We start from the raw sequence: 27,929 nt of genomic DNA on the forward strand, positions 1-27,929 counted from the left end.
ATTTTGTAAGGAGTCACTACATCCAGTTCTTATTTTCTTCACAGATGTTAGTGGAAAGGGACTTTTACTCTACATGATTCAAGTTTAAATGCATGATAGCAATCCTGGACGTTGTCTTTGCTTATGGAATTGTGCTAGCTCTCATCAGCTATCAGCTGGGTATCACCAGAAGTCCAGTCAAACCAGACAGATCTGTAACTCAAACCTTTTTTTGTATGACCTGTACACATGTGTTATGCCTAAAGACAGTTGCCTGGATTCTCACCCTGGCCCTGGACATATAACTCACTGTTGTGATAGCAACCAAAACCATGAAGCAGACCTGAAGCTCATTATTCAAAGCAAGCAAGGTTTCTTGGACTGCATTAAACTGTTTTTTCAATTTAATACATCCTGGCTGAAATATTGGCCCCCTCTTTGATCTATGGGATTACTTTCATTACCTTCATTCAGGCTAGGATTTCACCTCAGGAACAACTCTACTGTGTATCATTATTTTATAATTATCTTGTCAGGTGCTCTCCTGTTTGCAGAAGTACATAGGCTTTCCCCTCCTCAACTTTACTCAGTGACAGAGCAAATGATACTTGTAGCCTTTGGAGCAAGAAAGACTGAGATGGCCAAAGCAATCTTTTATTCGACTCTGTCATGCTACAGAGCCAATTTCTCCTCATCTCCAGCTCAGAGAACACTATTCCAGACTTTTGCTTTATGGCTGAGTTTAGCTTGTAGGTTTTTTCCAGTTAATACTTTGTCCAGGAAAGTCCTTTTTGGCAACTGGGTTTTGAAATGCTGTTCCAAATCCTGGATCTCAAACTGAATCAGAGAATTTTACTGGGGATGAGGCAACACTCCCTCCTTTCCTTACTGATCATTCCTTGCCATCTGCAACAGCCACCATTATTTATTTATTTATTTTTTTAAGCTGTGCCTCATGCAAAAGCTAGCATGAATAACAAATGCAGTGTCAGTACTGGATGGTTAAATAATCAGGAAGACAGAAGGAAAAAAGTGATGTCTGCATTTACCTGACTGGGTTTACAATTAAGTAGTATATTCCTAAGAACCATTGAACAAAATGAACAAAAAAGCAGCCTTCAGCACAGTCAAGCAGAAAGGATTCCTAAAAGGTTCAAGGCTTGGTTATCTGGTGTGTCAGCTGTGTTAGACAAATCTCTCTTCCCTCTAGCAGAGTGATTTTATTTTCTTTTTAACCAAGAAAAACACAGAAACCAAACTGGCCACCTTGCAAAATTTAGTCTGACTTTGTGCAATTAAGATGGGGTGATTTGGATCAAAATGTTTTGCAGCCAGGGGGCCTAAATAAGTTTGTCTGAAGTCTGGACCCAAATGCTTTGACTTCAAGAGAAGAAACTGGCAGTAAGAAGAAAAATAAACAGTTTGCTGCATTGTTCCAGCAGGCACCAAGGCAGGGCTATGCAGTGCAGCAAGTAGGTGTGATTAGCTCATTTGTCATTAGTTTAAACTAACATGAAGCAGAAAGCAGAAGTCTGAGCACACGGAAACAGCACCCTCCAATTCCGATTAGCCTCTTGTTTATACCACGTTGTGGTAAGCTGGAGGCTGCCTTGGCTCACTTAACCCTTCTGCAGGCGTGAATGTAGTAACTCCTGTCTCCCTCAGAGAAGGGAACAGCTCCCTCCAGAGAGGGTTAGCAAGAGACAGAGAGAACTGATCCTGCAAACTGCCACCGTCACCATGAAGACATCAAATGCTCTCGTTCTCATCTTAGTCCTGCTTTCCATCAGTGCCAGCACAGAATGGCCTACGCACACAGTCTGCAAAGAGGACAACTTGGAAATTCATTACAAAAGCTGCGGTGAGATTCTTAACATTTCCATTTTCCTTTTAGCTGGGCAACAAAGTTGTTCTTAGGCAGTGAGAGAAGCCTATAAACCAGGCAGTGAATGCAAGGGTTACATTCTCAGGCCAGCACTGGGTTTTGCAGCTGGAACATTTTTAGTTTTTCAAATATAATGGGTTTGTTTCTCACACACACAAATCTAACTGGTTTTAGATGGAATATAATAGGAAATAATGTAACCTAATTCAGATTGTTAAATAGCTGCCAAAAATTCAGTTCAGCATGAAAGACAATTAGGATTTTTAACTTGAAGCTCAGTTACAAAAAACAGGAAGACCCTAAATCTTTATCCTTTTTTACCTCTGACACAGACTCTTCAACACACCAATGTGCTGTTTTCTTACCGTGTGGTTAGGCTGTGGTGATGTGCTTTCTGTCCTCCCACTTGGAGTGACAAGGGACCTGGTGTGACAGTGGGAAGGAGTTGCATTCTCAGCAGTTGCCACCATGCTTAGCAAGACCTCAGCAGCAACACTTAACAGAGGCATTTCCCAGGGACCTCAGGGTTTGTTTGTTCTTTAAATCTGTAGAGAAGAAAAGGAGCAAGTGGCACAGGGATGACTGAAAATGAATTCACTGAATGGTGCCTGCTTTCCACCTCTTGCTTTGCTGGCCTTGTGCCTCTCCTATTGTGCTGATCGGCTTTACAACTGGGACAAAGGGAATTAGATTCACAGACGCCTCATTCATTTTCCGCACGTGATGTGAAAAGTGATTCATGGCAAATGAGCACCCTAGAGTTTGTTTTTCCAATTCATCCAGATACAAAGGCTTTCCTGGGGGGCTTTTTCTCCCCTGTAGCTTTCATGCAGTTTTGCACACCCATTAAAATAAAACCAGTGAGGGACAAGGGAAGTAAATAAATATTTGTAATGCAATTCTTCACTGGCCTGCTCCCAGGAGAACAAAGTCAGGCTTCACATATTATAAATAGGTATACTGCATTAGGAAAATATATAATTAGATATTGAATACGAGCACTGGTATTACCTTTATTTTAAGAATTCGTTGTATAAACAAATTCTGTTCCCTCTACAGGTCTCAGTTAGCATGAGATGCCTTGACACAGGGGCATGGGCTACAGTTTGAGTTGATTCAAACGATGATGAAATTTGTCTGCTGGGCACGTGTCAGTCAGGCATTGCTTCTTACTATGCACACCACTGGACTGACAAACAAAATGCATTTGTTTAGAGCATACATATCACTTGTTTGGTTTGCCACACACAGAAAGGTAACAGGAGGAGTTCATGAGGAGTTCACAGCTTGAGAAGCACAAGCCAGAGATCTCAAGTCAGGTCCCAACACGAGAGTGATTTTCTGTTCTCCTAGGCACAGCTATGGGAGATGAGAGGATTACACAGACATGGAAACAATGCAAGAATTAAATCAGATTCCTTGTTTGAAGCCTGATTCTTTGCCCCCTTATAGCTCAGGCAGATTCAGCTGTGGCAGTACTCACAACTGCTCTCAAGGTGTTCTGCCCTGCCTTTTTCCAGAAGCTACCTGTACCTGTAGCACCAGACCAGGAAGCACCATTGGCATCTTAGCCGATCTGTCTCATAGTCTGGTAGCTTGCATGAAACAAAACAAACAAACAAAGTCTTTTGGGATGAGCCCAAAAATCTATAGAAAGCCTCCTAGATGGGGAGGATAAATCAGAATACAGTCTGCGTTCCCTCTCTTCAGAGAATATACTGCTCTTCCTGAACTCACTGGCCAGCTTGCAACAGTGATCAACCTTTCAGGAGGAGGGAAGCTTTGTCTGCACTTCATTTCACTCTAAACCATCATTTGATGTAAAGAACATAGATTTTTCTTTAGCTATGTCCCATCAGCTATTCTCACCCAGGAAGGAAAAGACATGCTAGGGCCTGGATTTGACAAGACCCTCTCCCAACCAACCCTCTCATGAAAACTTTGTAATGTCAGCAGGCACAGCATCAATGCTAGGCAGCTGCCCATACACTTCAGGTGTTTCAAGGGAAGGAGTACCCCAAAACCATAGGGTTGCTCATTCTTCAAGGTGTTAGTGTGAGATTAAAAAAAAGTGGAAGCAGCTTCCTGGCTCACAGACCAGAGCTGGGGAAAAGGGACTATGATAACACATCCTAGCAGCCACAGAAGACATCCCAACAAACTACTGAAGAACATTAATATGCTGCAAAACTAAAACCACACTTATTTTAAGCTGACTCCCCACTGAGGGCACCCAATCCACAAATCAATGTTAGCCCCCCTCCATGAAACTTTCCCACCTGCATGTCCTCTTCATTCTGATACATCCTCAAGGTATCTTCTGATCCACTGAAGACGCCAGAGAATGAGACATTTTGGGATACAATATCTACAGGGAGGTTTCTAGTATGAAATGGGTAAAAAAATCCCTGATGGTTTCAAGAGGGTCAGGATTTCACCACTATTACTGTTACAATAAATTCTACGATGATATCAGTACAGCAGGTCTGAATCAAGTAAAATCTAAGAAGGTCGGGAGAATTTTAACCAAGTACTTCACAACTTTATTTCTCAAACTCTATCAGCAGATTAATAGAGTTCAGTCTGAGAGCTTAAAATGGAGGTGTGTGTTCATTTATGCTTTGCAGTTTATCAGATCTTCTCCTATAAGGCAGCAAAACCTGATTAAAGCCAAAAGTAAGAGTTAATATACCAGTGATAAGCGTAGCAGAGAAGCTTAGCTGGCTAACTGAAGATAGAGAAAGAATAGCAGTCTTCTATACCCAGGAGCAAGTCCCAATTCCCTGTTGAAAGCACTTGACCTAGCTGCAACCTGCCTCTATAGTGCGGTAGTTTACAGGCATGCATCAAACCCCTCAGTATTACCCCATATTCTGGATCCTACAGAAAGCATCCCCATTCACACCCAGCAGCGTCAGACTAAGCAGTCCAAAAACAGGACCCTAAGGCGTGTATCAAAAGAAAGGGCTGGATAAAACCCCAGTGATCAATGTCACTCACTTGGGGGAAAAAAATATCTAAAGGAAATCAGAAGAAAATTCTCAGCAGTAAGACCATTGCAAGAAATTCAGGCTGAGAGATGGGTGGTCTAGAAGTAAATAGACAGTACGCTGCCTCCTCCACATAACCACAGGAGACATAACACCGAGACAGTCTATAAATAGCAAGACATTTCCCATCAGTGCCACTCTTCCTCCCAGGAAGAAGTGACAAAAACGAAGGAAGATCTCAAATGACCACAAATCACTTTAGAAACCTGGGCAGGGATCCTGAGATAAAAGCCACACAGGTTAACATCTCCAGCTGAGAAAAGAGAACCGTAATTGGCAAGTCTATGCAGAGACGTGAAAAGAATCTGCTACACAAATGGCTGATTCCTATCCCTTTTAATTTCACAGTGATTTTTACAGCAACAATGCTTTTGATCTTTCTAGCTACATTTTAAAAGGCAATTCTGTGGGAAGGGAAAGGCAGCAAGGCAGCAGTAACAGAGTGCCCTGAGCAGATTCCAATGGTACTTGATTGTCAGGCATCTAGCTGAAAGTGCAAAGTGCAATGCAGTCAGAAACTACAAAATGTAACTCTTCAATGCATCTACCAGCACCTGCCTCTAGACCATTCACATCAGCTTGTGCCAATTAGCCATGAAAACATCCTTACGAGGTACTGTTCAAATGGGACTCTCTCCATAGGGTAAAGCAAGTGACTGCTACTACAGGTGCATGAAAAGAATTTTACAAGCGTTTTTACAGCTCTTTCTTAAAACTTGAGTTGGGCCTGTGTCAACAAATCAGTATTCCAGAATAGCTGTTTTTACTTCAGCCAGCATGCCCAGACCAGTGTTCCCAGTGATGAAAAAAGCTCTGTGTGAAGGTTAGGACCTTGAAGACTTCAGAACTTCTGCTGCCTGAAAATGGAGACTTCTTGACAATGCAGAAAAGGCTACTATTAAGGTAGAAGGGTCCTAGAAAGGGTCTGGAGAGAGCGGACCATTAAGGACTTTGTTTCCTAAGCACAGGAGTAAATAACACAGAATTTCAGAGAGCTTCAGGCCAGCCAAAGCTAAGTCTTGAAGGATATTCCCCAGGCTTTATAAAATGCTGTTCGGAGCATATGGGATTTTTGACTATCAGGCAGAGATGAGCAGATTTCCCAAGTCACGTTTGACTTTTTTTCATCTGAAGCCACTAGCTGAAGTTTTGAGAGGAGGAGGAATCAATCACCATTCATTTCAAACTCCAGAACCTAAACAGAAAACTGACTGTACCCTGTCTTTACAATTTTATCTATCTACAAATTTAAAAACAAACATGCAAACAAATAACAACACTCAGTGATATGGGCAACCATTTGCTATAATTAATGCCTTCTGCTAGACATAGCAGCAGCCTCTCTCGTCCCCTTCAGGGAATTATTTTTACATGCCAATGCCTCTTCCTAAAGAGAGCAGTTAGACTGAACATGTGTTGTCCACTGAGATCCACGACTGCTTGCATAGCTCTATGTCACACTTCAAGCAGGGTTATTTTTATGAAGATTTTTCCTGCCCTACACTGATAGAGTAAAAGAGAGCAGCACTGCCTGCTTTGGTGTGAGCTTGCACTGGATTGCATTTACTGGTAGAGAAAAATCTCATTTGTATTGTTTTTTAAACTTGCAAGCTCAGATTTGGATCTTGCCAGAAAAAGCCCCTTGAAGTCAACAGGGTTGTCCTGGTGCAGAATCTGCCATGCTCAGATAAGCTGTTAACCCTCCTGTTAAACTCCACTTTGAGGGAACTTCTCAGTGTTGGTTTTTATTTGGTTTGGGAAGGAGGAGGGTTGCTTGTTTGTTAGATTTAAAAGTGGAGACTGATAGGCTGGTTAGATTACATTATCCCGATGATTTGTCTGTCTGTGCTAATAGTTTTGGTCTTATTGGTGTCCCCCTCACACACTCAGGCCCATCATATCCTTTCTCCTACATATAGAGGTCAAATACACTTTCTTTTAAAAATCCTTTTTTCCTTATTTTCTTTTTCTAATAGACAACATAACAGCCATCCTGCTAAATCAACAATACCAACTTGTAAGCAATCCTGCTATGTTGCCATTGCTGCAGCACTAATTTCACAGCATATCCCTTTCTGCTTCTACGTCAACCAAGGCTGCTGGTCCCTTCCTCCCTGGCCACAAACACATGCATCCTTTAGTTAAAGGACAACAGTAATCCGATAGCTTCAGCCAGCAAAGAAATGTCTGCAAAAACTCTCACCTCATGCATCTTCAGGGCAAATGTTCTGCTAGATGCTTGGTGAAAGAAGGCTCTTTTTCCATTATTCTTTGTTTTTTTGGCAGACAGATTGAGCCAGATGCTTCCCTTGGACTTATTTATTTATTTCCCTCAAGCAGTCTCCAGCAATTGCTTCTGCTTCTAAATTATTTAAAGCCACATGACACCAACTCCCCTCTGATCTTTTGTTGCATAGATTGCTAATGGGCAAACAATCAAAGAACTTAAGAATTTCACTTGAAAACATTTTTTTATTTGCTCTGTCCAAGCCATCTTAGTGTCATAGCCTGGCTGCTGCACTCATCTGGTATAGTTTACTTATTCCAGGGGGAAGGCCAGATGTTGACAGGCATATTTCTGGCACCGAATCCTAACAGACTGAAGCTACCATCAGAATCAAGGTAGAATTGATGTGAGTACACATGTAAATTTGCTTTAATTTTGCACATGTAAAACTTTTAAAAATTTTTTGATCCTTCCAAGAACTGAAATTTCTGAGTCTGTTTCTTTCTCCTCTTCATTAGAAAGGATTAAAACTTTCTTTCCCTATGTGGCCTATGTTTCCCTATGTTAGGTGGTTCTAACTTAATTTTACCTCATTTCAGAGAGAAAAGGGTATTTTGTAAGTTTTAAAATGTAAACAGTAAGGAGGAACAGGATACAATTTCACACCTCTGTGGTACTTTGTTAAAAAAAAAATAGGTTCAGCATGTAGACTTTGAACCATTTAGCAAAATCAATATTAATGCTTTCAATGAGACTAGTTGTGGAGAAAATTAACCTCAGCTGAACTTTTGCCACCTTGCTTTAAATTTTCCCATCTAATTTAGTTCTCAGAGATTTCCTCATGGTGCCTATTTTTTTCCCACCAAATCAATGAAGGTCCTGCATCACATACTGCAAAAGAAGGCTGTTTGTGACAGCCCATCCTGCTCATCTGCGGCTGCTAAATCTAAAATAACAGATACATTTTCCACCTGTTGACTTTTGCCATGTCTTCAGTTGTTGTAGCCACTGAGTCACTAAGCTATCACAAGCAGAAGGGGTAACAAAAATGTGCTCTTCTCTTTGGGAGCAAACAGAAAAACAGGAGAGATGCACCTAAAAAAAAAAAAAAAAAGTGCATTTCACTACAATTAAAAAGTACTGTGGGCAAGGCAGAACCACCATTTGCTACTGAATGCAGAATTTGAGTCTTTATGTTAACACAGCTTTGTTAGCAATGTGATAAAACTGAGACTAACTTCCTGGGTTATATAAAGTCAAAATTATCAAAAGGCACATTCACTGCATCAAGTTAGGAACAAGAACAAGCTCATAAGTGCTCCAGGGCAAAGCTTTCTGTGTAAGTGTATGAAGCATTGCTAGGCTTTCTGGGCATGGCCACATCATCTCATTTAGAGCTGCCATGAAAGCCCCCAAAAAAGCTCTGGACCCTACAATACTTACAGTTTACCAAAGAAAATAGGAAAGAGGTAGGAGGTTTTGCCCAGAGAAGGTGTGGATGCCCCATCCCTGGAAGCATTTAGGGCCAGGCTGGATGGGGCTTTGGACAGGTCTGGTGGGAGGTGTCTCTGCCCATGACAGGGGTTTGGAACTGGATCACCCTTAAGGGCCCTTCCAACCCAAACCAGTCTGTGATTCTATGATCAGCTTCTTGCAGCAATTTAACATCCACCAGCAAAAATACCTAGAAAAATCCAAGAAAAATGAAAGTACACCTCAAAAATGCCAAAATGACTTCTGCATTATTGTGTTGGTGTCACTGCAGCAACCTGAAGGGAGCTTATGGCAAACTAACATTTGGAAGGAACAGTAACAACAAGGGACAAGATGCCCAAACACCCTGCAAAGAACCACCATATACCAAACCCCAAACCTCTGATCTGTCATAAATGCTGCTTTTAGACTCAGGAGAGCTGCCGCTTGCCAAAACTAGGATCTTGAAAACTACCACAAGTTAATTCAATGCACCAGTTTCCTCTTCACCTGAAGATGGATGACTCCTGTCAAACGATCCAGTGGCGATTGGGCAGGCGGGAACCCTGCTAGTTTCCTTAGCAGAGGGAGCATGCCATTCTAATTATAGCTTACTGCCACACTCCTGTGGTGGACTTCAACCCATCCTGGGAAAATGGGAACATTCAGTCCATTTATATGCTGCTGATTACTGTTCTGTATAATCGGCAGTGAAGCCTGCTATCCCAGAGCATGGCATGTGTCTAACAGCAGGGCAGCTGCTGGTAATGTTTGGTTCTATTTCTGACACAGGCCTGCAAGTCAGTTGTGAATCCTCAGTCCTAGAGGCAAGCCCTGATACCCAGAGATCTGTCTCAAGCAGAACAATATAAAGAATGATAAAGAAGCACGTGAAGAGAGAAGAGACAGATCTGATTAAGAATACAGGCAGTTACTGTGTGCATCTTACTCATGCAGTGCATGGCATTTTCTTACCAACAGAACAGAAGAACAAAGACTTTCTCTCTAATACATTCCCTGCTGGGCCTAAATTAATGCAGTTCTTTTTTTTTTTTTTTTTTTTTTTTTTTTTTTTTTTTTGTCAGACTGCTGTAGCTGAAGCCTGCCCTGCCTCCCTTTCTCTCTCAGGCTAACTAGGACAAATCAGGATTATCAAATACAAATGCAGATCTGTGTGTGCTGTCTCTCAAAGCCAGCATCTCTCAGTTTTGCCTTCTTAAACAGGCTTAGACAAAGCTTTGTCATACCACTCAAAGCACAGCAATATCTCCCCACCCACACCTTTCCAAATATCACCACTGGCAAAAGCAAGGAAAGCCTTCATGAACCCTGAGACACTGGGCCTCCCCTCAAGCCCTTGCAAATAGCTTTAACAAGTCTGCTGTCAAGAAAGGTGGTTTGGGCAGGAAAAAGCAGGGAAAATTAAGTTTTTGGCAGGGCTGATTTTCGTGCAAGGTAATGACACTCTCATCCCCAGACATAGCCCCAGGCTGTAGAGAGCCCCTCACCTACATTGCCTTTAAGAGGCTTCCACCCAGCTCACCACCAGCTCTTTGGCTTGATACTGGGCACATCTCTTCCTCTCTTTGCTATCTGCCACACATCTTTGCTCATGGGCTGAGCCCTCCATCCTACATCTGGTCCTCACACCCCAAATGCTGTTACTATTGCAGTTATTGCCCCAGCAACGCATTTGGAGGTCACCAGCCTTCTGAGTTATCTGGGCATCAGTCATACTCTGCAATGAGCTGTATTTGAATTAGTAAGAGACAAAGCCTTAGTCCTTTATTGAAATTATTTCATAAAATGCTGGAATTACCTGGCTCCAAAACTAGGGCCATAAAAACAGGCCAGTAATGCCTTTGCCTTAATCTAACAAAACTGTAATTGCTATTTGCATTACCAGTGTTCAGTATTCTTGAGAGAGGAGTGGAAATTATTTAAATATTGCATGAACATTTTTTAACCATATTCTACATTTCTCTTTCTAGTCTTCTAGGGGTTTTTAGCTTACAGACTGTACTGAGACTGATCTTCAGACTCCTCTCTACTGACACGTAGGTCTTATCAGAAAGGAAGCAGAGTTATTGACTGTTAGCCACCTCCAAGAGCTTCAGGTTTAAGCAGACCTCAGAGACCACAAGTTGATAGGACTATTGGCAGTGGAGAATTCCTATGGTCTGTAGCCCCCAGTATGTTAAAGATACATCAGCTGTGATTTTCCTGTTCCTTAACCTCCACGCTGCCTAATCATGTCAGAAACATACAGGAGATAAACCATACCATGGCTTCTGCAAAGGAAACCAGTGTGCCTATCTGAACTAAGGAAAAGCCTGGGTGAGTGCTTTGAAAATAAGCATCCTTATGATTAAGTAGCCACAACTGACATGATTCTCAAAATTTATTCTGCTCCACACTGAACAGAGGGTCCCTCTGCTCTTCCCAGCCACGTATGAACATGGCTGCAGCACGCAGTGAAGGCAGACCTGAAGGGAAGTTCATTAAACTGAAGGTACTCAGGGAAATCTAGACATAGAACTAGAAATCTAATTCAGCTGGTGTTTCTTCCTCAGTACCTCATAAGTAGATTCCACAGTGTCAAACATAACCTTGAGCATTCAGGTTAATTTATTTAAATAGACATTAAAGGGAAAATGTTGAGTGAATACAGAGTGAGATCCCAAACAGTTCCTCATTCTTTCCCCCCCTTTCATCACCTTGAATGTTGTAAGGACTAATGATTTAATTTTATTAAGAGCTTTGAAGGTGAGGAGTGTTGGGTAATTACTAAATGTTTCTTCCTTGTGCTCATTTCCAGCTCTTCTAGCATCAGTCTGTCCTTGCATGACCCTAACCAAGCCCAGCTATGTCATTCCACTCAATTGTACATCTTTTGTCCTAGAAGTACAATTTCTAAAGACCCAAAGCTTGCTAATTTGGAGAGGCTTCTCACCTCTGCAAGAGTTACAGACGTGCTCTCCTGCAAGAAAAGCTTGAATGCTTGCTGTTCTTGGTTCAGTCATGCCGCTTATTTTCGTACTCATATAAGAACAGTGGGATTTAAGAGCAAGTTCAGATAAGAGTAAAGCCAGTAGAAGATAGCTAACAGGATGGTGGGTAGAAAGATAAGATAAGACAGACTGTTCTAGAGCAGCCCAGTAAAGTTCCCGTAACAGGTGCTTCCCATCTGATCATGCAGTTTCTGTAATCCCCTGTTAGTGGTCTGCTAACAGCTCTGGCTCTGAAGGACGCAGCTGTAGCAGGTTAAGACATTATCATTCCCAGCTGTCCACTTCATCTCCCTGATGAAGATCAACTCCCAGAGAACAGGAGGCCGAACAGACATGTGGGGCACATGGACAGCCACAGCTCATAGCCCTGTGTCCTGATGCACACCCGTGTTCAGCAGGAGGGTGAGCTGGTAGCCCTACAGCTGCAGTAACCGAGGCATGAAAGCGTGCCCCTGTCTCTGTCAAAGGTACAATGCCTGCAGCCAGGAGGGTCACGTAGATATACCACTGTAAATCTGCCTGAGCTAACTTACCTAGGACATGACCTTCTGCTAAGAAAAGGAGTAGGAAAAGGAGTTCCTGAACTTTTCTTCCTAGAATTTATCTGAGCTTCTAAGCAGTACTAATTGTGTCTGCTCAGTGATCTAGAAACACCCAGCCAACTTCACCACTGCAAGCACCTCACAATATTAAGCCACGCTGAAATTGTGAACTATGGTGCCACACTACAGGTTGTGCATGAGTAAAACCAAGCCAATATTGCAATCAATCTCCAATATAGTACTTGGGAAAGAGTAAAACAGGAGGTATGATACAGGGGTCAGCTGGCACTCCACCTTGTAACTGGTGATCAGATACATCCCAAATTTACCTCCCACAAAGCAGGATTGTACTGCAGAAAATGCTATTCAGTAAAAGTTGTACATTCAGTGTGAGATAAAGCTGAAGGCCCAGCATTAGGCACGGCATTGAGTTCAAACAGCAGGCCTAAGAGATCTTACAGTGCTTCAGATCTTCAGACTGTTTACAAAGGACAAAGATTCGCATCTTTCTGAAGGCAGTTGCTTGAAAGGTTTAGAACTGTCTATAGAGAAACTTCAGCCAAATCCTGTTCCTGGGCACCTTCAGGATAGACAAAAATGTTGTAACCCAAGTCTTTCTCACACAGATATACAGAGAAATAAAAAACACAAAAAATATTCCCTCCCCCTCTCTCCCCCCCTCCCCCCAATAAGCAGATTTTTACTAATAAACCTCTACATGTTTGCAAAATTTCCAGCAACGTTTAAGTGTTGGTAATATATCAAAGCTGAACTGGAAAAGCAAAACTCCGCATTCAGTTGAAGAGTTTCTAGCTTTAATTATGGAAGAGGGAGCAGATTGAAGGGAGTGGGTGGAGGGAAGTCTGGGAACATACAGTACTGTGCACTATGAAATGTTGCAGGGAAGTAGAAGGCTGAAGGGCAGCCCCACGTATTTTAGAGATTTAATGATAAATGTTATTGCTCTGCACATGTGAAAGACATAACTTGTAGTTTTTCAGTCTAACCAGCTCACTTCAGATTGAGGCAACAAGGAAGAGTAAGAATTAAACCTCCGTAAAGAGAGAGACAGTGACTCACAGTTGTGCAACAGAGAAATGGCAATGGCCTTGAGTTGCTTTTGTCACACATGAGGGACTCCTCTACATTTGAAGAAAGGAGTAAGGCACACTACCTTAGTTCACAGCACACAGCTCAATCCACAAACATCTCTGCATATCAAGTAGTTGGTTTTTTATTTTTTTAAAAAAAGTATTTCTTTAAAAGTATTAAAAAAAAAAAAAAGGGTATTTCCTTTAATTTCCTTTTAGCAGCATCCTTTAGCAACAAAGCCATCCTTTCAATTGATGTCAGCAGGAGTCTGCCATGTACATAATAGTAACCAAGATGTTGGATTGCAAAGTCATCGCCTGAATTTCCACAGGGAGGTGGTCAGAAAATTAATTGGAGTTCAATTCACCAGTAGAAAAGTTTGTTTCACAGCAAAATAGTACCAACACAAAATCTGAGTGCTCTCATTCACGAATTTTGCTGGACTACCTCATGTGAGTGTTTTCACACACACTTCTTCACTGGGGATCAGGCAACACATGCCTCAACACACCAGTGCCCCTCTGTGCTGCACCACTTGTGGTGGAATAGGGGACACCATGGTTATGTTGCACCATGAAATAATTCACCTGGCAAAAAAGCTCAACTCATGAACTAAACTAAAACAGCTCTGAGGTGGAGTTCCTTGTGAGAAATACATGTTTTCCAGGGAGGCTTGGTTTCATGAACACCTTCTTTCCATCCAAACAGTTATGGAAGATAAATTTTCAGCTAAAAACAAAAACAAAACCTTCTAACCCTAATACCTAATACTAATAAATAAATATTTATTTGTTAAATATTTATTTGTTTCTCTTGAAAAGAAAAGAGCACTGTATTCATTGCAGTGCCATCTTTGATCACGTTCCCCTCTGAAAATTACGGAACTGGCAATTTTTGTCGTTTGACAACCAGTACAGTTTGTAGGCAACAGTACCCAACGTGCTCCGGATCTGAACAGCTGCTTCCTGAAACTTATCCATGCACCACACACCAAAAACAGAAATGAGAGGGGCTCTTGCAGAAGTCCAGAAGAAAGCGGAAACCAAGCCCTGAGAGGTGGCAGAGACCAGAGGGGAAGCAGGCATAACAGTCCTGGAGAAAAAAAAAAAAAAAGGAGAAGTTTGACACTCTTTCCATCTGGAGCTGGAAACTGCTCTCCTAGCTGATTGCGACAACTTCTGAAGCTGCAATAACAAAGCAAAAACTGACAGGAACATGGGAACATGGGAAAAGAGGAAAGATCCCCTTCTGACCCCTGTCACACTTGAGTAGCAAATGAACACTTACTCGCCTGTCCCAAGCAGGTCATATAACTGCAGAGACTGTTTTAGTGGTGTGGAAGAAAAAAAAAAAAAAAAAAGCATAGGTATACAGAGCTGTGGGAAATGACTGTGACTTTTACCTATAACAAACAGTTATTTTAAATTGTCATAAGCTAGGACCTGGGAGATCCTTTTGGACCACACCGGCAATCCACATGCTGCAGATTCTGGCTTGAAGACACCAGGTCCTCCCAGTGCTTTCATTCTTTTCACGCTCGCCTAATAGACAAACAAGCTTCGATCACACAGGCTGGTTCCCTGTCAGCTGCTACAGCTGTGGAGCACTGCTGCAAAAACAGGGTCAGACTAGGAGCAAAAAGATGACAGACACATTAGCTCAGACTCGCAGAAGTCACTCATGACTCAAGTTTCACCACAGCACCAAAGTAAAATTCTCCTGACCCATAATTTTCCATTCAGTAAGATGATCACCTCAAAGCACAAGCAATAATAAGTTAGAAACAGAATTCAATTCTCAAGTCTATAATTTGTCACCAATAGCTCTGTGTAAATCATAGAGCCTACAGCTGGTTCTGTGTGTGCTGCAGTTGTGCCTGGGTCCACCCCCACAGCTTCTTGGGTTTCCACAGAAGCCACCATGAGGGCCAAGTATGCCTTGAGGCTCTCCTACAGCATACATCCATGAGTTAGATGACATCCAGCCAAACTGGCCACATCTTCCACCTCCAGCCACAGCTCTGGAAACGTCTTGCACGTGCTGCTCATTGCAGCCATGCCAGCAGCAACTGAGCTGTCAGTTGTTGCTGCTGGCTGTCACCAGAAAGTGACACATCGGCAAGCCTTCAGGCATAGCGCATAGCCTGGGGAAGGAAGGAAGAAGGTGGAAGCAGGAGGAAAGCAGATGTGTTTGTTCAAGAGTTTTGGAGTTTTGTGCTGAGGAAGGGGCACCATGGAAAGCAGCAAGAAACACATACATCCATGTTGGTAAACTGCTTTAGGGCTCGTTCTGCCCTCAGCTCTGCTAAGGTCTCCAAGAGAAGAAACAAGTTAGAAATATCACACAGTAACAGACCCAGCATGGACCACTGCAGGATCTCAGCAACAAAATTTTGCTTTCGTCTTTGGACTTTCTAATTAACTTCAGGATACAGATTTCCAGACAATCACGAAGCAATCCTGTGATACAAATTCATTAAAAAACAGTCATCGTAATCAATTTTTTGTTTGTGCTGATGAAGGAATGGTGACACACAGAACCTACGAACAGCAGTGCTAGGACTTCAGTGTCAAATGAGTACAGACAACCCACCTCTATGGGGAATTTGCTTTCCCTGAACTTGGTTAAATTTTCCACCCAGCAGGTTGTAGCCACATGCAGGCTATCATCTGAACGTGTTTCAGATTGAAGTGGCAGGAAGGACAGACAGAAGTAGCTAGTAAACATGGCATGTAGGAGCTTTGAGCCCATCTTGGAACATTTCTAGGAAATAAGTAATATTTTGTTTGCTTGTTTCTTTTTAAAGCACTTTGTAGTTTTATTGCTCTTGTTACCCATTGCTTTCTATTTCCTGACAGATCCCCAGCAAGACTTTGCTTTCAGCATTGACCGTTGTTCTGATGTTGCAACCCACACCTTTAACGTCAGAGCTGCCATGGTCCTAAGTAAGTGAATCACTATTTCCTTGTGCCAAAAGCAGGTAATTCACCTGTAAGTGCTGATATTAAGTAAGCAAGGGCGACAACCTCTGATAAAATAAAAATGGGCTTCGTTTCTGGGAAGTTTCAAAACCTGCTTGAGGCTAGAGAAATGGCAGTTCTGTTACCAGCTCTGCCTCAGACAATGCATTCAGCCCTCAGCCCCTATCCCTCTCCTACCCTTCATATGTCCATATGAGCAGCCAAGGTGGGGGCTGACTCTAGAGCTTGTCTTCACAAAGAATTCATTTGGGAAAAGTCCTGCTGAATGAGATGGCTACAGCACCCACAATCTCGTGTCAGCACCAGCAGCGCTTCCCAAATTGCCAAGGCTTACCCTTGCACCTTCTTGCAGCCCCATTGGCCCCAAGTTCACCTTGAACCTCTACTGCTACAACAAATATGAGACTGTGCTGCTGTATATTCCTTCTCTGAACAGGAGTTTATGTGCCAAGCATCTTTTAACACTTAGGAATGCTTCCTTACATGTAAAGGTCATCCTCCTGACGGATGTGCTGCCCTTTTCCCTGGAGCACCTGTTATCAGATGGTTGCAAAGTTAAACAAGCCTGCACACCACATTATAGGCATTTGCAAATACCTTTCCACCAACTCAGATTACAGGGCCTCCCTCTAGATCTGGTAGCCTCCTAGCACTACTTATCTGCCATGCTGGTCCCTGACACAGGGCAACCATCCCAAGCCAGATATTCAGCCACAGGCTGCTCCAAGGGGCACACTGGACATGGCCACGCTGCTAGGGACAGAAGGGAAAAAAGAGTTTAGGTGTGTGGACACACGCTTTCCTAGGCCACTTGGTCTCAGGATCAGAGAATTGTCATGGGCTTAATTTACAATAAAAATATAAACTATGCCTCTCGTTATATCTACCTTGAGAGACTTGGAGACCTGCTCCTGAAACATGTACATGTATTTCTAAGTATCAAGAATCCTTAGTGAAGGGAAAATGTTTAATGGCTTAAAAACTGGAGGGGAGGATGGGGTGAATGGAAAATAAATTAAAGCTGTTTACTCTTGCACTTTTTCTGAACACTCCATCCTTCTTTCTGTGTAGGACACAGCATTAAGGAACTGTACGTCAAGGCTGATCTGATTATAGGTGGGAAGACCGTTCTAAGCTACTCAGACACACTTTGCGAGCCTGGTCATTCTCAGCTTATTTTCTGTGGAAAGAAGAAAGGAGGTAATTTAGGTAGCACTCTGAAATGTTTGATGGCTACTGAATACTCCAACCAGGATGCACCTGCTGTGCCGCTGAACGCACCAATACATCATAATGTTCTGTTTACTTCAACAGCATGTTAATGGATGACAGAAACACAGTAGGACAGAGATGTTTTAATTTTAGAGCCTGCATTTCCTTAACCTGTTTGCTTGCTTTTCTTTTAATCACAGAATATTGCGCACACATGGGATTTCACATCCATAAAAAATAAGTTTAGTAATGTGTCCACATCCAACTGCAGAGAGGTTCATAAGCCCTATTTATAGCCACATGGTTGTCATGTGAGCAAAAAGTACTACAGAACTAGCCTTTATTTTTGTCAGAGGAAGGGCTGAGCAAACAAACAAGGCATTCTGAACACGTTCTTTACTATTAAGCAACTAACACATCCTGTCCTTAATGGCAGTTCCTAACACACTTTAAGGACTATGCTTGAATAAGGATCTTTGGATCAAGATAGTATTTGATGCCATCTCTGCTTTGCACCTTGTTTCTGCCTACTGTGTGACTATGCTGCAGTTGGATGAATACAGCTCATGCCAGTCAAGCTGCCGGCCAGCAGCTGCCAGCCTCACACTAGTTGGTTTACAGCAGCATTAGCTGACCCCAAAAAACAGGCATTGTTGTTTTCACAGGGGCCTGTGCACCTCAAGGTCCTTCGGCCATGATCCAGGCCAGGTAGTGCAAAGCTAGCCACAATATGTCCAGAAAGAGCTATGGTCATGTCTCTGGACTGTAAAATTCACGTATCTTAAACAGTCATTTTGAAATCCCTCTCACATCATGATTGTCCTTTATGTTGATTTTTAAAACAAAGAGGTGGAACTGTAGGGAAGTCTGCCACAGAGCTCTTAGAGAATCAGTTAGTTTCAGGAGCTCCACTTTCCTTCCATTCATTTACATCTCCATCATGATAATGCTGCAACAATTCATGTGCAAGGGCTAGGAGTCTGACAATCAAGCGCAACACTATTGCTATGACTGCCCCTGGAAAATTACTAAAACATTTCATGCAGTATAGAAATATCACAAAGAATAATAGAGAAATGCTGCATGAACAACCAATTATGTAAATCCCATAAGCCAGATAGACACACACACAAAAATGAAAGTTTTAGAGGTTTCTTCAATTGTGTATTAAATTATAAGAAAAAAATAACTACCATAGACCTCGCGAAAAACTACCTTGTTTTCATGACGTACTTAATAACATCCTTTAGAGAACACATCAAGAAGTGGAGCCAGTCCGGAGTAGAGCACAAACTGCCCTTCACACGTTAAGCTACAAAGCCAAAACCTCCTGGGGTTTCCAATTCTCTTAATCTTAGACTGACAGGTGATTGTTTCTACTAATTGAAGCACACAATGATATAAAGCCATAGTTGACTGGTGAAATAATATTACGTATCTTTGTTTAGAAGCATCCCTAAGTTGATTTGAGGACCTCTGCACCTCTATCGTGTTCAGTAGCTATTTTTATTTAGTAATTAAATCGCAGTGGGAAAGAAGTGAACTTTCTCAGACTAAGGTTCAAACTGAAAGCATGGTATTTCTTAATTAGTTGACATTTGATTCTAACCCATGTTTTAGAAAGTGTGCTCAATACCTGTTTGAGGCAATTCAGCACAACCATATTTTGACCATATTAGTACAACTGTAAATCTGACCACAAAAGACAATATTGTGAATGGTCAAGTATGCAGCCTAGCAAAAGTGAAGGGTAGATGACTCTTAACAATGGAAGCTTTGCGTGCAGAGCCATGTTTCCATGTTGTATGGACAGCACTTCCAACATTAGTCAAATCTGACACGAGCTTAAATAAAGTTCTACACACAGCATGCTTGCCTACCACAAGAAGGACAAAAATTACCTCTGCCTCCCTCTTCCAAAGTGACAAATAACATAAAATAAAAGTTCTATTGCAGATTTTGTTGGTCCACTAGCATGCACAAGCAGAGAGGAAGTTACAAGGAAGAGAGATTTGTAAGAGATGGATTTGGCAAAGTTTTGGATGTTGCCTCCCCCCAAGTATAATAATTATATACCATACCTAATATGGCTGCAGGTTTCATGTTCATCGTAATCATACTATTTACGTTAAACAAACCTCACATCTGGCACAGCTCACTGGGAATCCCAAAAAGGATTGAAGGTTTTTGTTTGAGTTATATCCCTGTTGAGAAGTTGCAAGCTCAAAGGTTGCAAGGAAATAGGCCATTGTTCACTTAAGAACAGTAATAACAAAAAAAGAAAAACAACTGCTAAATTCTTTGTGGTATAACACGAGCTCAGCTCTTCCTTTATTTTAATAGAAAGTGGTTATTCTCCACTTCCTCTAAAGAAAATAGTTACATAAGATTTAACAGATTTCTCAATGCAATCACTAAAATCAGAGAAAGAGACCTAGCGTGGTAATATTTAGCAGCGTGCCAACCACAACTTGCAGGCTTCAACAAAACTTCCTGGTGAAAGATGCTAGCATACTCTGCAAGTTTGCAACTTTTCTTTCAGCCCCAACTGAAGAAAGCACGAGAGAACTGGCACGATTCCCTGTGCGCACTCTCAAAACAATACAAGAACACCCCTGACTTTAGACCTCCACTCTACGCATTATTGCTTCTTCTGCTAGGTTTTACAGTGAGTGTTTCCAAAAGAGTATTCATGAATAAAAATAGAGAACGAGGCATAAATTACAGAACTGGGTATCACTTTGGGAGTTTAGATGCGTTTTTTTTTCCCAAGAAAGCAGCTACACCACAAAGCTAGGTCTTGTACTGATATACAATGCCATCTTGCTTAGCCCCTTCATATCACTTTTTCCTCCCCAGTAAAGAGAGTGGATGTTTCTCATCCAGCTATGTATTTATATACATTTTTCTCACTCAACTGTATATCTATAGCTGGCAGTTATTCAGATCATTCCTGCATCCCTGAAACTCACAAAAGTTTTGTGTCAATTGCATGGGTGCAAGATCGTGTCCTAGAAGAACTCCAACATGGAGCATTTAAGTTCTAAAAAGATTTAAAACATAGAAAAAGAAGAGGTGGGTGCAGATGTACAGGGCCTTTATATAGTACAAGAGTGTGAGAACGTTTAAGATTTTCAGTGCAAGGAAGATTTGAGAAAGAGGAGTGAGAATTTCATTATAGGTGTTTTGTCAGGAATGAGAAGCATCTTCGTGGTAAATGGTAACTAGTAAGTTGAAGTAATTCTCGGGAAGTTCTTATACATTTGAAAGCTCTGCGTCAAACTGAAAGCTACCAGAGGCCTGTTCACTGACAGGGAAAAGGACTAAGTTACTTTTGGTAGAAATAGTAGAGGAAAGCTAATACAAATACAGTAATATTACTTTGAATCAATGGTGCATTAGAAATGTTTCCCAGGATGCTCTATAGAAATCACATTCAGTTAAGTCTTTAAGGAGAAGAGCTGAACATGGAAGGCAGGCTAAAAGCACATCACTGATGACAGCACACGTTATAGGTGCTATAACTTACCAGACTAATAATGACATAGGGGACCTTTAATTAGGAAAAATGTAGTCATGATTTATGCTGTTCCCAATAATGTAAATATACAGTCATGCATTTGTGCAACTACAAAAGCATCTGGGCTTGCTCTGTGAAGACCACAGAATTCTTTCAATGAGCTTGGCTCAGTGTCTGTGACAGTTACAGCCACTGAAACAGATGTGTTCATCCTCTTTCAATGTAGGAATGCAAAAGAGTATACGAGTATACGAAGGATGCTGTGATAAACTACAGCCCTTAAAGCCTTGGAGAATGTTTACACGTCTGGAACTGTAGCAGAAATCTCCATGTGAGAGGAACACAGAATGGGCTGTGAGAAGCCTGATCCAGACAATTTAGGCACCAAGAAGATTGCTATAGTCAGAAATGAGTATGAACAATAAAATTCACAGATCTACGGTTCTATATTATTTCATAACAGGTCTCAACTAAATGAAAAGTAAAGCTGCTTTTGCTTTCCTATCAGAATATACATGCAAAGCAGCACAGACCTTTTTCACAGTTACTGAAGCAAGGAGGGTCACAGGAGCTTTCTGTGGGCCTGCTACAGAACCACACAATGGTTGATGCTGGAAGGGACCTCTGGAGATCATCTAGTCCAATCCCCCTGCTCGAGCAGGTTGCCCATGACCACGTCCAGGTAGCTTTAGAATGTCCCACAGGATGGAGACTCTGCAACCTCTCTGGGCAGCCTGTGCCAGAGGTCAGTCACTCTCACAGCACAGAAGTGCTTCCTGATGTTCAGACAGCACCTCCTCTGTTTCAGGTCGTGCCCATTGCTTCTTGTCCTGTCACTGGACACCACTGGAAAGAGCCTGGCTCCCTCCCATGTTTGTTACGGAACAAATACGGAGCTACCACAAGTCAGAGCAATCAAAGAAAACAGGGAGAGGTGAGGCAGAGCCCTAAATCTGCCTTCATCTAACTGATGTAATCATTGCTTTGTCATAGCAAAGAGGGACAAAATGGCTTCTGCCTGTAGCAAAGGAGAGATCAGCATTGCCATCCTTTCTGAAAAAAAAAATATATGGCCTGATGACTTCTATTTCATTTTGACATATAGGTTTTGCAGAGCTTGGATACCGTTTCTCTGCATTTAGAATCTGGACAGCTTTTCAACAGCCTAGGTGAGACACTAAAGAACTACATAATCCAAGCCGAGTTTCCATATCCCAGAGGAAAAGGATTTCAGGCAAAGGCAATTGTTCACAGCCCAGTTTACTCTCTCTCCTCCTCTGCTGTCATCCAAGATGTGCTAAATTCAGAGATGACTGAAGGAGGGACAGATAAGGCCCATTTTAGGCCCTCTACTGAAAGCAAGTGCATATAAACCATGAGCCATACCAATGCAGGGTCTGCACCACTCTGGGGGTGCAGCTCACAACATGCCTTAGCTCACATCCACACACGTACATCCCAAGTCCCAAGAGAGTCACTCATCACATAAGTCGTGCAGTAAGCAATGCCTTTAACTCCTATTTAGGCTCTAGTAAGTTGTGAACTGAGAAGTGGGCTGTGCTGTATTTTTAAGATTCTTGAGTCACCACTCTCTGCTGTGGAGATGTGTCAGACTCCAGGGCTTTCTTCATGCACAGAAGCAAGCAGTGATGGCAACTGCTCCTTGAATAAAAGACTTCTTGGTGTCTGGGTGAGGTGGCCAGGGAAGCAGAGGGGAAGGAAAACAGTCTGAGTGCTATAATGCAGTTGATCAGTTTTGGAGTGAGAAGCCGGAATGTACTGATTCTATTCAATTTGGGTATCATTTTTTTTCAGGGAGACACTGGGAAGTCCTGCTTTTCTCCACCCCCCAGAATCATCAGGGCATTACATTTAACAAACTTCTCATTAATACAAAGCTGTGGGACACTGGTGATGTCTCAGGTTTCTGCTACTCATTTCCTAGTGCATATTATAGTTATGATTCTTTAATTTAAGTTTGTTAAATGAAGGCATTGACTAGAAGACATTCTGTACACTTATTTCCATTTCAGATACCTATTGCATGGTGGGATGGACCATATGACAATCATGTGACAAATCTTTTGTCCACCCTTTAACAAGGAACAGTTAAAGCAACGCAGAGATACTGGACTAAAACAACTCTCTAGGATTGACAAGCATCAAAATGCCAGCACATGCTCAAACACGATGAAACACTTACTCCTCTGTCACTGTCAAAGTAAAGAATATTTCATGACACCTACAAAAGAGAATCCTTAAACAGTTCTTAGTTTTCCATGACTTCTGTAGGGCAAGTTGTGCAAGAAATTCTGTACCAAAACATCTACGAATTTTATTTTCAGTCAAGTCTACACAGTTTGGCCCAGTAAGCTATGAAAAAGTAGGAGGAACTGCAGAACAGCTTGTGAATTCTGTCCATTAATGCTAAAGTTGCCCTTTCTTCCACAGTGAGGAGCAAGCATGTCTTGCAATTAAGGACATGGAGATTGGAAGGTGCAACTCCTGGGCTCCATTCCAGTCACCGACACAACTCACGATGGCTTTAGCACATCATGTAACTTCTTGGTGAATGCTCTCTCAGTGAGATAGACATGTTCTTATTACTTTAAGGTCATGTTCAGCAAGCAGTCAGAACTCTACACCTACAGAAACACTCAGCTCAGATTTACCATTCTGCTAATTCTAAGCAAAAAGTACAGCTCAACTGTTGAATCCCCAGGTGTTTAACAGATCATGCTAAAGGGCTCATGTCTAGCAATTTCCTGCTCCCCTTTCATTTCCCCATTTGCAGGATGCATGCTGACATACGGACACCCACCTGGTTGTGCAAAGCCGGGGCCCCCTCCTTTATCTTCTTGAGCCCAGGCTCTGCCTTCCCCATAAGGCAGTACACATCCTGACATTTCTTTCAAGAGGGCTGTTGCAAGACTGTGTATTGAGCACTTTGCAGTTCTGTAACACTTGTCACTGGAGCACTTTGAAGTGCTATTACCAAAAAAAAAAAAAATGTCTATCAGCTGCTTGTTTCCTTCATGTGCTGTGTGGTGTCTAACCACCCATCATTTCTGCTTTTCAGAACACCTCTACTATGAGGGACCTGTCACACTGGGGATCAAAGAAATCCCACAGGTAAGATTGCCACAGCTGTGATCTCAAGCAGAAGGGCTTTCTGGATGAGGTGTAGTCCTCTGACCATAAGCAACAGCAGCAGGATATTACAAGCTTCCCCAGCTGGCACACTGCATCATGGCTAATCTTTGTCAACATGAAATTAAGGGGCTTTGTTTAAAAAGCAACAAAGACACCATTATCCAGAGACAGCCAGGCTTTCTTCAAATAGGAGATCCCCTCTACCAGCACTAACTCACACAGACATACAGTTCTTTAGTAGACTTTTCTTCTATTTATCTTAAACCGGCAACAAACAATGCAGCTTCAAGTGACTCCTGAGAGACTAAAGCTGCAGTTCAACTCACTCCTTGCTGTGCTGAATAATTTGGAGAGTCTCATTCATCCTCACAGACTATAAAGGCAATTTGGATAACTATTGCAATTGCATGCATTTCACTGTACATATATAGTTTTAGGTAGAGACAGATTTCTTCTAAGTTACAAATAAAAGTCCAAGTTATGAGACCAAGAGCACTTTAAGGTTCCACGAGGCAGAGAATAAGAGATGAATTTCTTAGAAGGCTGAGAAAGCAGGCAGTGCTTAGGCATTGCTCTTACTGAGTTGCTTGGTTGTCCATTATAGATGCTCTTTACAAGCAGTCTTCACACTCAGCTAGGTCTCCTTCCTAAACCTCAACCAAATCACATTGCAAAGCTAGATAGGTTTTAAATGCTGAAAGCAATGTGGTCTGTCATAACCAGGCACAACCACCGCACAGAGGAATACCCAAGCTTGTATCACTCAGCATCCTGCTCCAAGAGCAGCTTTTCTAACATACTAATGACACTTCTGTAGTAAAGGCTCTAAAGAAACTTAGACACAGGTCTCCAGACAAGGAGAAAGCCTTGAAAACATCCACACAGAGCAGCAGAACTCCAATCGTGGGCAAATTAGCTGAATTTGGAGCCAGAAACATTAAGACTGTTCACTATCTTGTTTTAATAACAATTTTTACCCATGAGGAAATAATTATTCTGGAGAATGAAAAAAATCTAGTCACTAATGAGCAATGGAAATGAGTTATTAAAAACTCACTTCCATGAATAAAACTATAAACTTTTGGAGAATTAACATGCTTGTGAGAAAGGGAATAGGAAGCCTTCACTGTTAATTAATTGATCAGGCAAATAATGCCATTCTTCCATGCAGCAATCAGCTTCTGCTCATTACAGAGAAGTCTCATCTGACCAGCCCAAGGGACCCTTAGACAATCTGTACAGCAATTACAACAAGGCTGTATTCTCATGAGCATGTTGCCATTGGGCCTCTCTCTAAATTTGGATGTTACACTTAGCTTGATACTCTCTGTGAGGAAAGATGGCAGATATTGCCTTTGAAATCCCATGGTAAAAGGAGAATGGCAAGGAGCACAATTAATTCTAGCTGTACCTCCTTCTGCTTCACAACCAGAGAAGTCCTGAGCAGGGCAAGAACTTCCTAAGGTTCAAGGCCAGGAGGCCACTGATGCCAAGTTCTCCGCTTCTGCTGGTTTGCCTACCCCAGGTTTTGCTCCCTTACAAAATCCAGAGAAAACAAATGCCACAATGCTAGCAACCCAGCATCGCAGAACAGTTGAGGTTGGAAGGGGCCTCTGGACATCTTGTCTCAGGCTGATCCCCTCCTCAAGCATGGTCACCTAAAGCACATCACACAAGATCACATCCAGGTGGGTTTTGAATATTTCCAGAGAAGGAGACTCCACACACTCTCCATGCAACTTGTTCCAGTGCTCTGCCATGCTCACAGTAAAGAAGTTTTTTTTCAAGAGGATGAAATTTCATTCACCTCTTCTGAATCTCGTAGGTGAGCCTTGGCACCTCCCTGCCCACTGCATCTCCAGACACCTGGAGAGAGCAGTTATAACCAACACAAAAAAGCCATGGCACCTTTAAGGCTGAGATTTTTGCCCTTCAATACAAGTTCTGTCCCTAAAAAAAAGATACTAGCATTTACCTCACAATTTGAAGTTAAACTACCACTTGTTTTACTGAATATGAGTTCATCACAGTTTCATCTATACACACATCCCCAAGATGCCATCTTTTATAGAAATTCATATGCATCAATAATGGTGTACACAGTGAACAAGATCCAAGAAAGAAGGGCCAGACAGACAACTGAGCACCTCTTCCCCTTCCAGTTACTAAACAGCACAGGCCATACTGTGCTTGCTCACAAGAAACATGAGAAACAATACAGATTTAAATGGAATTTTTATGCATCAAAACATTTCATTTCCCCCATTGTTTTAATTTTGAACTTGTGCTGTCAGCATTGATATTTCTGAAGAGCATATTTTGGCAGAAACTATGGGCAACTCCTTTACCAGCTGAAACATTTGGACAGGAAACATTTCAGAGAAACTTGATGGGAAAAGTATTATTTTGTTTCTAGGAAAATGACTCGTTCATAGAAACTGAAGCAATTATTTACTACTCGTGGACTAATCTCTTGCTTTGTGTTTGTTTCATACAGGGAGACTACACTGTTTCAGCAAGGCTGACTAATGAAGATCATGTCACTGTTGCTTGTGCTGATTTTACTGTGAAAAATTATTTAGATTATTATTAGCAACTAAAATAACGTACCCAGACCAATTTCATTAAAGCTACAGATTACCAAAACTATTCAAGCCAATTGAATTGCTTGCATGCTGCAATAATTCTGAAGGAAATAATTCCCATATGGTGGTTCTGATGCTGTTCCTCTTTATAATTCAGTTTTCAAGAAGTCAGTAGACCCTCTAGTGGTAATTTTATCTCTAAATGCACACTGTAGCCCACTTTTTGCTTTTAATACATACAGCTGCAAATAGAAAGCATTTGATACCAACATTCTGATCTCACGATGAAAATAGGATGAGGCAGAACAGGCGAGAGCCAAAACAGTTTTTGCAGTAAGCTATGGAGGTATCCATTTCTAACACAGGCTAAAGAAGATTTTCATATGTATTATGTAGTTACACCCCTCAATGCTTTCAATCTTCCCTGAGGCCTGTCTGGAGCCTCTGATTGTATAGATTTTGTTATAACTGCAGAACAAAAACATGATGAATGTGCCTCTTTTCAGCACTCCATGTCCAGTCATGGTATTGATATTACTTCAGGCTTCAGGACTCTACATGCATTTGTTTGTTCATCAATGTTTTTGTGATATGCAAATTGTTCTATTTCTAATCTACGTGCTTATCTTGCTTCTTGATCAATTTGTAATAAAAGAAAATTTTCGTCATGATTCTGGGATCATTCCAAAATTCAAAAGGGGAAAAAAAAAAAACTACCCACAAACTTGGGAGGGAAAGAGCAACCAAGGGGGAATATTGAAGGAAATAATTTGAATGAGCATGTTCCTTTATTTATTTATTTTATTTAATATGAAACATGAGTTATGCTGATACACATTTTATGTCAGCAGAGGACAGACTGTTCTTTGCTTTGAGCAAAGAGCAGTATGAGAAGTAAACATATCTTATACTACCAGCCACAGCACACCCCCAAACTTCTCATTCCAGGAGCCTCTGCAGCTGGCATAGCTGATGGGTAGGTAGATAGCCAAGCACAGGGAAAACACCTGGGCTCAGGAGCTTGGGTTGGAGAATGTGGACCTAGAAACCTGTTTGGGGGACTGGAGAAGTAGGAGAAGGATCAAAAGTGGGTTTGAATGTTCATTTTGAGAGGTAGGGACATGAATCAGAGCCACATAAGGGTGCTGGAGCTGAGCACAGGTTCACGAGGTAATGAGCATGGTGCTGCATGCCTCACCTTAGCACGCTTCACCAAGGG

The 27,929-nt window shown here is 41.9% G+C and overlaps 1 protein-coding gene across 1 annotated transcript; it reads left to right on the plus strand.

Annotated features, from left to right (window-relative positions):
• The first annotated feature begins 1,507 nt into the window (after window positions 1–1,507).
• Window positions 1,508–27,381, plus strand: LY86 (lymphocyte antigen 86). The gene is made up of 5 exons (XM_005010704.6): window positions 1,508–1,840; window positions 16,118–16,204; window positions 17,312–17,440; window positions 24,052–24,104; window positions 26,623–27,381. Exons 1-5 carry the CDS (start codon window positions 1,720–1,722, stop codon window positions 26,716–26,718), a joined length of 486 nt encoding a protein of 161 aa, XP_005010761.3. The 5' UTR covers window positions 1,508–1,719; the 3' UTR covers window positions 26,719–27,381.
• The last annotated feature ends 548 nt before the right edge of the window (window positions 27,382–27,929 follow it).

This window comes from Anas platyrhynchos, chromosome 2 (assembly GCF_047663525.1).
Source record: "Anas platyrhynchos isolate ZD024472 breed Pekin duck chromosome 2, IASCAAS_PekinDuck_T2T, whole genome shotgun sequence".
Classification (NCBI taxonomy): Eukaryota; Metazoa; Chordata; class Aves; order Anseriformes; family Anatidae; genus Anas; species Anas platyrhynchos.

What these genes read in the sequence shown, in the direction of transcription:
- LY86 (XM_005010704.6), top strand. Translation starts at nt 1,720, where the DNA reads ATGAAGACATCAAATGCTCTCGTTCTCATCTTAGTCCTGCTTTCCATC. An exon ending in AATTCATTACAAAAGCTGCG is followed by an intron (nt 1,841 to 16,117) that starts GTGAGATTCTTA and finishes ATTTCCTGACAG; the next exon opens with ATCCCCAGCAAGACTTTGCT. An exon ending in GGATCAAAGAAATCCCACAG is followed by an intron (nt 24,105 to 26,622) that starts GTAAGATTGCCA and finishes TGTTTCATACAG; the next exon opens with GGAGACTACACTGTTTCAGC.